This window comes from Leptinotarsa decemlineata, unplaced genomic scaffold (genome assembly GCF_025532065.1).
Source record: "Leptinotarsa decemlineata unplaced genomic scaffold, Ldec_3_MD MMD2_P_RNA_scaffold_14, whole genome shotgun sequence".
NCBI lineage: Eukaryota > Metazoa > Arthropoda > Insecta > Coleoptera > Chrysomelidae > Leptinotarsa > Leptinotarsa decemlineata.
Genome location: NW_027412528.1, coordinates 7630134 through 7642427, shown reverse-complemented (window position 1 = coordinate 7642427; position 12294 = coordinate 7630134). Strand labels below are relative to the sequence as shown.

Here is a 12294-nt window from a genome sequence, read left to right as displayed (position 1 = left end):
CGAAGACAAAAGGTAGGTAGCAAACTATAATGATTTTTTCATACAGAATCACCTCCTGAAATTTGTCGCACTTATTCACTTCATGAGTGAGTACATTATTTCGGGCCCAGATTCATTTCAATCATATGAAATGAGGGATATTTTGAAACAAAAATCCTATGTAAAAAATGAGATGATAGTTGGATTTTGGAGATATCATTCATTCATCAATTAATTGGGTCATATTGAATTTCTTTGTGATACGCAAAAAACTGATCTGTTAAAAAAAATCTGTTTGAAATCTGTTTTTCCGTTAGCAGTATAGTTTTTCTCGTGTCGTGATACAAAATTTGTATATTAAAAAAAAATCATTTTTAGAAAATGTTCAACATCCTGTATCTCAAAAGCTATACAGTCCCATGTTCGTGTGCACTTTTTTATTTTTGTGATGAGTAACATCGACTATTGAACAATACTTTTTCGAAAAACCTTTTCTCGAAATAGGTAGACACGAATTCAATTCAATGCTCGAGATGAAATTGAATATACAAAAACATAACATTCAGATGAATGTAAAAAAGTTTTCTTCGTTACAGTAGATTTATTCACCGAAACAGGATTTGGACATTTATAAAGTTATATCTTAGATATAAATTTGTATTATAATTATCCATGTTCTCTCCATCATTTACTATCGATAACAGTTTTCGTGTAACCACCTCTGAAAAACCAACTCCTCAGAAATCTTCAATGGGACTATTCCACTTTAGATACACCGAATATACAAGGTACACATTGAATAAGTTAAATAAATCACACCACGATATCTCACTTGGTTCACGATTGAGTCTCTTTATTTTTCAAATTTATGCATTTTCTTGGGAAAAATAAATCACCGAAATTTGAACCACAATGAAAGGGTACGGCTCTGAGCGATATATTAATTTGGTCAGTAAACACAATAATCTTGAAAATTTACAGCGTGTATGTGTAGAGTTTCCAATAATTTTTACCAAATTACAATTTTACTGCGATTTCCAAAAAGATCATAGGTAATTTACACGCAAGATAAATTGCCAATAATCTCTGTTGAAAAATCCATATAATTGAAATATAAAAAAAATATTGTCAAGGGCTCTTGACAACGTCTGCAGGAGAACAAAAAAATGATATGCACGATACAACTGAATATCACTTAAATATTTTTCATCAATTGTGTCATTTCCAATATGAAAGCAAGTTTTTTCACAGTAAATAGAATTTTCATAATCCTTAGCTGTATTTACATGAGATCACTGAAAAAAGTAGCCTGAAGTGCAGATAATATCGGAATTCATATGAATATCACAACATGAATTCATTATCACAATGCAAATTCAAAATTCACGTAAGTTTAAAAAAAGAGTGATTGCCAAATCACAGGATATTGAATTTTACCACAGTTTTTGTGATTTTAAAGTCAATTGATTTCAATATGTGAATTCACATATTGGCCCGGTGAAAACACAAAAAGGGTGAACTTACAATGCGATTCACAATATAACCAATTGACTGTGATTTTTCATTGTAATATTGCTTCTCAAATAGAATATCACAAAACATATTTGTTCTTTCACCATCATATATCGATAATTCTCCGAGGTGACATGGAATCTCACAAAATTGATATCAACGTGCTTGTAAAAATCTGGAAATATACATTATATAGCTCATGTGAAGCTGGCGCCGACTTTTTGCAAAAATACATTTCTCCATAAAACTTGATCAACATATTTTGTCGAACTCGCCGAATGCTATTCAAAACTCTAATCAGAACGATTCTGAGATTCCTTTCTATCGTCATTCGAAATGTTGGTTTTTCGAATTTCGTACCTTACGATAGCCAATAAATTGAAAAGTTTTGTTTATCGACACATCTTGTCGAACTCGCCAAGTGCTACTCAGAACTCCTATCAGAACTGCTCTGAGATTCCTTTCTGTCATCATTCGAAATGTTGGTTTTTCGAATTACGCACCTTATGATGGCCAATAAATTGAACAGGTTTGATTTTTCGATTGAACTCCATGAACATATTTTGTAGAATTCGCCGAGTATTACTCAGAACTTCCATCAGAACTGTTCTGAGGTTCCTTTCTCTTACCATTTGAAATGTTGTTTTTTCGAATTTCGCACCTTATGATAGCCAATAAATTTTAGAACATGTACACAATATTTTTTTATAAATACCGTCCTGCGTGACGAAATAAGTTAGTTTAAAATATAAAATATTAGTTATAAATGAATATTATATTTCTAACTAACATAAATATTAGTTATAAATATAAATTGGATAATGTTAGCGACTGGAGAAATGTATGGTAAAATGGATTAACAGGGTCTCTCAGTCAAAAAATCAAAAATCAAACTCTGCTTTACTTTGCCAAGCTTTCGCTTCTAATGGGAAGCGTTATATGTTAACTTTTACGTCAATTTATATTTTCAATTTATTGTTTTTCACTCATTTTTACCATATATATATATATATATATATATATATATATATATATATATATATATATATATATATATATATATATATAAATGCTGAACTGGTTTTTCCGGGTATTTGATCCGTGTATGTGATATTATCTCTAATTTCACCGACGTTTCGACAAAATCTCATTTGTCATTATCAAGGTGTACTGTTACGTGTTCAGAAGTCTGTTGACCTTGCCCAACTCACTTCTTACTATAATGGTAAAATGGTATTCGTTACGTGTTCAGAGATGGAGTAGTCCATAAACTCTCTACTACCTACTATTTGAATGTTGTTGAGTTTTACCTGAGTTCTTCTTCTTCTTAGTTGACCTCATCTCCCCGTTAAGGTATCGAATATGAAATCTGAAGTTTTCACGGATAGGAATATGCTGAACTGGTTTTTCCGGGTATTAGATCCGTTTATGTGATATTATCTCTAATTTCACCGACGTTTCGACAAAATCTCATTTGTCATTATCAAGATGTGCTGTTACGTGTTCAGAAGTTTGTTGACCTTGCTCAACTCACTTCTTACTATAATGGTAAAATGGTATTCGTTACGTGTTCAGAGATAGAGTAGTCCATAAACTCTCTACTACCTACTATTTAAATGTTGTTGAGTTTTACCTGAGTTCTTCTTCTTCCTAGTTGACCTCATCTCCCCGTTAAGGTATCGAATATGAAATCTGAAGTTTTCACGGATAGGAATATGCTGAACTAGTTTTTCCGGGTATTTGATCCGTGTATGTGATATTATCTCTAATTTCACCGACTTCAGATTTCATATTCGATACCTTAACGGGAAGATGAGGTCAAGTAAGAAGAAGAAGAACTCAGGTAAAACTCAACAACTTTTAAATAGTAGGTAGTAAAGAGTTTATGGACTACTCTATCTCTGAACACGTAACGAATACCATTTTACCATTATAGTAAGAAGTGAATTGAGCAAGGTCAACAAACTTTTGAACACGTAACAGCACACCTTGATAATGACAAATGAGATTTTGTCGAAACGTCGGTGAAATTAGAGATAATATCACATACACGGATCAAATACCCGGAAAAACTAGTTCAGCATATTCCTATCCGTGAAAACTTCAGATTTTATATATATATATATATATATATATATATATATATATATATATATATATATATATATATATATATATATAGACTGAAAACACCAGAAGATGGCAAATGAGACTATATATATATATATATATATATATATATATATATATATATATATATATATATATATATATATATATATATATATATATATATATATATATATAGCCAGCCAGCTATCAAAGTGAGGACACAGTTCAGTCCTAACCAAGTGAGGACAGGGTGAAGGAGTTGACTGGGAATGTTCTTTCTTTTGACCTAGCTGCGGCATCTCTTTTCCGGAAGAAAAATGAAAAATATACTCGTAAAAATTTGAATAGAAAAAACTTTTTTTTTTGTCAATATACATCTACAAAGTGAGGACTGTACTATTCTCCTAGTGAAGTGAGGTCCGTATATATTTTTCAAAGATCCTGACAATGTGAGGACATTTATACACGTACCAATTCATCACAAAGGCAAAGTGAGGTCCATCAAACGTTGCCAAGTTTCGCGCATGTGAAACAGTTAGGTATAAGGTGGAAGAGATTTTTTGTGTATTAGCGAAGATTCATAAATGTTTGACTGTTGCGTCATATGGGGCTACATGAATATTTTGTGGAAACTACTGTGTATTTAAGGTTAGTTTCGATCAAAATAAACTAATAAATATATATTGTTTATGTTTTGAGTGCTTCAGTTTAACAAAGACATTTTTCAGGATGGACAGGAAAACAAAAATATTGAATATGGTAAAAAATAATGACGAGGTTTTGGACCGCTTGTTGATTCCTAAATATGAAAGTACTAAGGGACTTGGCAGGAATGAGATCAGTGTACTTCTTTCAAGTGAGTTACAGTGATATTGTCTTTTAATGAAAAATATTAATTAGTTCAAAGAACTGTTAAGGGTAGCAAACGCTTGCAAATACTTTTTCCGAATGTGAGGTAATATAAAAATTATATCTACTTATTCCACTCATAACTTATTGATATTTAATATGCAGAGTGTTACAGAATAAAACCCTAATCTTTCAGTGAGTGAATGATTAATTGATTTTGAGAAAAGAAGGTCAAATAAACCTTCGTCCTCAACTTTCCAAAGAAGTCATCATAATTTCAGTTACTTCCTAGTTAAGATGAAAATTTAGCATACGACCTCTGAGAATCTGCAGCCATTTTTTTATGTAGAAATTTTTTTGAGGTTTTAACCAGAGGCGTCCGTATGTAAATGTATAATAAAAACTAGTTTCATAATCCCAATTCTTTGGATATTTCAACCAGCGATGTCCGTATAAAAATATATAATAAAAAAACCAAACTTATATTGTTCAATGGTTAACTTAATTTTTTGAAGATTTTTATGTGCGATTGATCGATTTGTTAGTAAATACCTGAATTTTTTTAATCACTTTTTCAATGGTAAATAATGGACATAGAGGTCTTCGTACCACATGTAGAGAGAAATGATGTGACAATAAAAACAAAACAAGGCCGGTTCCTCATAACTGATATTTGTAAAATATCTTTCGGGCTTATTGATTTCTGTTTTCAGGGAAAAATTTCTGATTATATTTTCTTTAGGTGTTAAGAGATTCTACTATTCAACGTTTTCTATTTCATAAAAAGAGTACATAAGTATTGTAGATGATAGTTTATGTAGAAAATATGAAAAACTGAGTAGAGTTATATTTTTTGTATTGTATTGTTTGAGTTTTTTGGGTTGAATTTCGAAAATTCTTTAAAATATTCAACTCAAAAATGTAATTTTATGCAATTCAAAATCCGGTGTTCAACTTTTGGTAATGACTGGTATTTGTTTACACCTACGTTTTCTACAACAGCAATTTGAAAACCACACTTCTGATATTTGTGAATGAAATATTTACGTTCTTTATTATTAATGAAACCACTGTATATGACTTGTTTTTAGATCTAAAACATACCTATTTGTAACTTGGATCAATATTCTGTTTGAAAAGACCGAAATCACATATCAATGTGTTCCTCTGTGTTCCTCTGAAAACCTTCAATTACAGGTGTTGGGAATTTTTGGTATTCCCATTTTACCTACACAAAACATGTATTTCCGATAATCTTTAGGTGCGGTTCTCTCAACTGTCTGATGTTTCTATTTGTTTCTTGAATATTCATGGTAGAAATTTTTCGATGTGAATCCCCATATAGGTACGAAATTAAGTTGAGAGTTGACTGTATTGGATTTTGAATCCATCTATTCTGAATTTGTCAGATATAAACCATATTCTAATGATGCTCTTTTCACATAACTATATCAATTTTTTTAGAAAATATTATGCCCTATCGAACTATTTTCTTTCAGGACGCTATATTTTACTCAATGAGAGAAAAAATTGTTCACTTTCACCTGATCCTGTTCGTCAAATACAATTAGAAGAAATATCCTCTACCAAAAAGAGATATGCAACAAGACTTTGGGTAGAAAAAACAAAAAGGAATATTTTTCACTGTTCTAGTGACAATAATAATGAAGAAATTGTGACATCAACTGTTGAGACAAAAATACATCAATATGACAAGACCCAAGAAATTGCTCCAAGTGCACCTAACAGAGAAATCGAACAAGAATGTACATCAAATACAATAGAAAAAGTCCAGGAAAAGGATATGCTAGCTACATCTGATATAGAAAGTGAAGAGTTTATTCCACCAACACCTGGAATAGACAGCGACGAGGACTATATTCCAAATTTTGAAAGTCCGGACAGGAATTCAGACAAAGAAAATTCAATAATAATACCTAACCAGAATTTTCAACAAACATCAGAAAATACAGCAGAGGTAATTTTTTTATGATAATTCTTGAATACAATGTGAAAACTTAATTTTCGGAACAGAAAACTGTATTTAGTTTTACCTTTCTTCTGATGATAATTCGGATTTGAATGATTGTGATATCAGAAACTTTCATAATAATATGACAGGACATATTTCTTAGTGATGATACTAAAAAACTTCTTGAAATATTCATAATAATTAAATTTTGTTAAAGAAGGAATTTTCAAGTTTCAGCTTCTGATATTATTGATATTAGTTTCCCTTTGAAAGAACCCAAATAACTCATTACATGATGAAGACATTAAATATCCTGCCTTTCTAATAGAATTCTATATAAGAGATAAATCTTAATTTATTGTCCAGAACGGTTTCCGTCACAAGGTTTATGATGAAATTGGCCGAAATTTGATGAAAACCCAAAATCATTGATACGATATAGTGAGATTTTCATAATCAGTTCACAAAAATCGTATCACGTGTTTGACTGTTCAGCAGGCGTGTTTGATTGATTGCGTTTGAAGAAACACGTGTTACTGTTTTGTGAACTGGCAAAGTAAAATCTCACAGTGTATCAGCCGAGTATCAGTATAGTCGAGGGATTAGTTACTATTATAATATATTAATTTTCTCACTTAGCTATCCAAAGCTTGGCAGAATGCCTATGCCCGTTAGGGTATGCACAAACAAAAATAAATTTTGGTAATTATAAAAATAATAATGGGAATTATTCTACTTTGGCAAGGTTCTTGGTCTTCCACCATATTCACCATGTATAGGAATATTCAATACAAATGAAAGGCAACAACGCCTAAATAATATTGTGCTTATTGTTTCCGACCATTACTATTTTTTTTATTTTCACTACCCGAAATTTCCCAACTTTTCCAAGTCGAAGAAACAGCGAAAAGTTGGGAATTTTGTAAAATTGTCATTTCAAAATTTGTGGACTGTTCAGCATATCCCAACCTCCTTCCGGTTCTTTCCCTTTTCTTATTACCTTTTACTTTCTTTTCTCTCATTTTTATTTTTTTCATCTTCATTCATATTTTACTATTACTGTTTTCTATCTTCACGGCCCAAAATTTACCAACTTTTTCCCAAGTCGAAAAAGCAGGGGGGGAGGTTCCCTCCCATCTCCGCCCCCATGGCGACGGCCCTGGTTATTAGAGTATGTCAAGTATTAAACATTTTTTTTATTAGAAATTTTACAAACGAAATTGAGTGATTTGTGATATTCATTATTTTGAAATATCTTTACTTTCCTAACATTTGATGAAACATACTTCATTTTTATTTCATAAATTAAGTAGAAAATAATTTTAACTGTTATATTGTTCATTCATATCATATAAAAATTGGTTTCTTTGAGCAAACTGATTCACATGTCTGGAAGTTAACTTGGGTAAAATTGGTAGTGGTATTAAATAAGGGCACTGATGATTACGAGATAATTTCTCTAGGAACTTTATGAGTGTAGTGTTGTTTTCACTAATTTATTTTGCTTTTATTACTATAAATCATTCAATTTGTGTTCATTGGCTATTTATACTAATAAATTTCATAAACTTGCTTTGTATTATTATTCAAACTATAGTTATTGTCTTATCATTGTCATCATCATCAATTAATTGAAAATGAAAATATGTTTTACTCATATCTTTTATAATTTCACATTTAACTCCATAAATATGCCTTTGTAGGTACTAGAAGCAAAAAATGTGAAAAAAAAAACGAGTTTGGAACAAAAAAGATTATTGTTATTTTTGCAACACTGACGTTCTGAAATTTTCACGTCACATTTTAAGACATCATCAAATGGAACATGAAGTTCAAGAAATATTATCATTCAATGTTGGTCATAGAAGAAGAAAGGAATTATTCACTAGGCTCAGAAATACGGGAAATTTTTTAAAAAGTTCTAGAAATTATTGTTCCGGTGAGAAAACCTGCAGAGAGCAATTTGGAACAATTAACTACGGACACATATCTTCCATGTAAATTCTGCAAAGGGTTTTACAAGAGAAAGACTCTTTATAGACATATTGCAAAATGTCCTGATAATTGCGATGATAAAAAATTGAGAAGTAATGCGCAAAGTGAAGGACAATCACTTTTTTCTAAATATAAAAACAACGATATTTTACGAAAAGATATATTCCCAACTATGAGAGCAGATGAATTATCTTTAACAGCAAAAAAAGATATGCTAATATGTGCTGTAGCAAAAAGATATTTGAAAAGTCATCGCGATAAACACTTTCGTGCTATTGCTTCCCGCAAAATGAGACAACTGGCAGCTTTGTTGATAGAAATAAAAAAGAAAATCAAGGTTACAAATTTATTTGCAGCTTTGGATCCAGTGAACTTTGATATACTTGTGTAATGTACTAAAATAATATCCAGATATAATGCGGAAACTCAATCTTATGGAGCTCCATCATTGGTATCTCATATGGGTACTGAGTTGAAAGATTGTATTGATGTCGCTTCCAACATGGCACTTAAAAAATATCGACAAGATAATAGTGATATAAATAAATTGAAGAATCTAAGAGAACTTATTGACAAAGAATGGCGTTTTGAAGTTTCTACAGAAGCAAATAATGACTTGAAACAAAAAAATTGGAATAAACCATCTCTCATTCCTCTAGCGGAAGATCTCACTACTTTGAAAAATTACACACTGAAAGAAGGTGAAAGATATAGAAATGTTTTACAGCAAAACCCACATGACAAAAAGTCCTTCAAAAATTTGTTAGAAATCACATACGTGCAATTACTCTTATTGAACAGACGAAGAATTGGTGAACTGGAAAGAATGACTGTACCATCATATATTACAAATATCAATAACCAAAGTTCTGATGAGTTCAACAGCTGTATCACTGAAAATGAAAAGGTTCTTATGAAATCTTTCAGAAGAGTTGTGATAAGAGGGAAGAGGGGAAGAGGAGTTCCAGTTTTATTTACAGATGAGATGGTCAAAAACACTGATTTATTATTAAGTCTCCGAAGTCATTTCCTTTCAGAAGAAAATATCTTCCTATTTCCCAATACAAAAACCTCCAACAGCATTTGCGGGTCGAAGGCGATTTACAAACACGTGAGACTTGCTGGAGTGAAAAATGCAGCTGCTTTGACGTCAACTAGATTACGCAAACACCTTGCGACAATGTCACAGGTCATCAATTTGTCTCCACAAGATTTGGAGCAATTAGCATGTTTTATGGGACATACTTCTGAAATACATAAAGCGTACTATAGGTTGCCAAGTGATGTATACCAAATGGCAAAAGTATCTAAATTATTACTCCTCAATGAAAGGGGAGAAGCTTCCAAATATAAGGGAAAGAGTCTCGAAGAGATAAATATCGATTTAGATATAGAAGAAGACGACTCAGAAGATGATGAAAATGAAGAATCAAGCAACAAAAATGAATGTACAGAGAATATATCAACAGATACACGAAATATTGTAAGTTAAATTATATTATTGCTTGATTGCTTAATTTAATATTGATTTTTTGATTAGCAGAACAATTGGATTCATCTGACAAGGATTGGACAAGGATAAAGGATAAAGAACTATTGTTTAGAAAAAATACGTTTCACCTTACTCATGAAAATGTATTCATTGAAAACTTTCCCAGAAGTGAATATACAAATTTTCATTATGAAGACGTCATCTACAGAACCTAGAATTTTGAAATCAACTGCCAAATTATATGTCACTTTTATTGCAACCACCTAGATGATAATAATATGAGAGCTCAAAAATGATATTTTTTATAATAAAACTCATGAAAATCTTCACAGAGTCAACCGATATAACACGTGTGACCATTTCTAGTCAAATATGGCAGTATACTATGACGTCAAACAACTCGATATATAGAGAAACTAATGAAGAAGTTTTCTCAGTTTCTGAATGAAAGTCAAAAATTGTAATTTTTCACTAATCTACGAACTCTTTACTGACTTTTATTAAATGCCATTCTTTACCTCATTCATCTCAAAAATCTGAATAGGAAGTGATATTGTTTTGAACATTGACATCGAAGTGTACCTCTTTTACTAAAAAACAATGATATTGCGCTGTTCATTTTTCTATAGCGATGAAAAGTGTCATTTTTAAGAAGTTATCATCTCACAATGAGAGCTTTGACCATTTCACTTTTTCACTGGCATAGAAAAATGAACAGATTAGTATCTGCGATATTTTTTGTAGTATAAGAGAATCACTTTGAAGTCAAAAAATACAATTCTCCATTTATATTTTCAAGATAAATGATGCAAAAAGTTTTGTTTAAAAAATGTTATGAAAAGTACGTTTCAAATTTTACTCGAAAACTAAGCGAACTTCGTCGTTAGTTTCATCCTACATCGAGTTTGACAATATTTGTGTAGGTATGTGACGTCATGCCATATTCGGTAGAAATGGCCACATATATGATTTCGTATGTACCCGGTATATAGACAGAGAATTCGAACCATGCTTTCAAAAACTAATTATCACGAAATCAAACTACGTTATTAATTATTGAATGAATAATTACTTTCAGATTCTCCCTCCATTTATTATTTAACTAATTGAAGGTGGATTGATTCTCCTACGTAACATGGCTGGCGGAACTACAAATAGCCATGGCGCTCCCAGGTGTGGCTCAGAGAGTTAGTAACATACCCTGCTCAGAAGAAGCTAATGTATATCTATAGTAGTCAATGCCAAAGACATAAAAACAACAGCAAAATTTTTGTTATAATTTCGGAGACATAAGGCTTATTTTATTCTTTGAGAAACAGTTTTGAGGATGAAATTAAACATTTTCAAAAATCAGTGTAAAAGTCGAAAGAGATTGAGCTGAATTTTCCATTTAGCTCTTCATCCAAAGCGATAAAACCAGTAAAAATAAATTCGATCACTTAATCAAAACTCAACCATTTGAAGTGAGAAATTTAACATACTCAACTGATGTGAAATATCAGAAATTACAGCTAATACAAGTGGTGAAACGGCACAGCAATAGTGTGCCAGCACGTCTTGAATTTGAATCTCCCTATGACTACATATTTTTCTCGAACGTCGCTGATGCCAAAACAAAAACAACAAATGGAGTAGAATGAGTTGAATCAGTAATTTCACATTCGAATACAAGACCATTTTGTTGTCTCTTTAATTTCACAACCATTGATATCGACTGTAATCAATCATTTAGTCTGATCTTTAAGTTTAGATTCGTATTGAATGGACATACTTTTAGTAAAATTAAGTGATTAGGCTCATTCGATCCGGAATATTGTCTAGATCATTGTGAAAGAAAGTAAATTAGCTCATAAAATATTCTCAAAGTTGTAAACAATTGAAGACCCTAAAAACCAGTGTTTGGTTTTGTTGTTAATAGTTCGTAAACGATAAATATTTTTAAATTTTGAAAAAAATCCTTGAATAGGAGAAAATTTACTGAAAAAAAGTTCCGACTCCCGAAACGGTATCCCCATTTTTTTTCAGGTTGCGGGAACGGCCTCTAAGCGAGTACGTAACTTGACAATAATTATTTGGAGGTACTTAAAGTAATTGGAAAAATAAAAAATATTATGATATAATCTAAACACCATAGAGAACTGATTCCCGTTGGAATTTTCCATTAAAGTTGATTTTTCAATAATTTAGGCATTTGTTATTCAACAAAATTTTCTAAAACTTCCTTTATTGTTCAAAGTAAAATAAATATTTGAATAATTACCGTGAATATATTTCGCTTCGAAGAGCCCTTCTTAGATATATACAAAAGAAGATTGCATGATGAAAGTTCTGAAAGTTTTAATACTTTGTTTATGATAATTTTTTAAAGTAAACAAAAAAAGAA

General features: G+C 31.1%; 1 protein-coding gene across 1 annotated transcript; it reads left to right on the top strand.

The window, feature by feature from the left end:
* The first annotated feature begins 3766 nt into the window (after nt 1–3766).
* LOC141483340 (uncharacterized) lies at nt 3767–8788 on the top strand. Its single transcript, XM_074177865.1, has 4 exons — nt 3767–4251; nt 4332–4459; nt 5952–6430; nt 8128–8788. Exons 1-4 carry the CDS (start codon nt 4208–4210, stop codon nt 8200–8202), a joined length of 726 nt encoding a protein of 241 aa, XP_074033966.1. The 5' UTR covers nt 3767–4207; the 3' UTR covers nt 8203–8788.
* The last annotated feature ends 3506 nt before the right edge of the window (nt 8789–12294 follow it).

Coding starts and splice junctions, on each gene's coding strand:
- LOC141483340 (XM_074177865.1), top strand. CDS start 4,208: ATGGGGCTACATGAATATTTTGTGGAAACTACTGTGTATTTAAG. Junction 4,460..5,951: donor GATCAGTGTACTTCTTTCAA/GTGAGTTACAGT, acceptor ATTTTCTTTCAG/GACGCTATATTTTACTCAAT. Junction 6,431..8,127: donor CATCAGAAAATACAGCAGAG/GTAATTTTTTTA, acceptor ATGCCTTTGTAG/GTACTAGAAGCAAAAAATGT.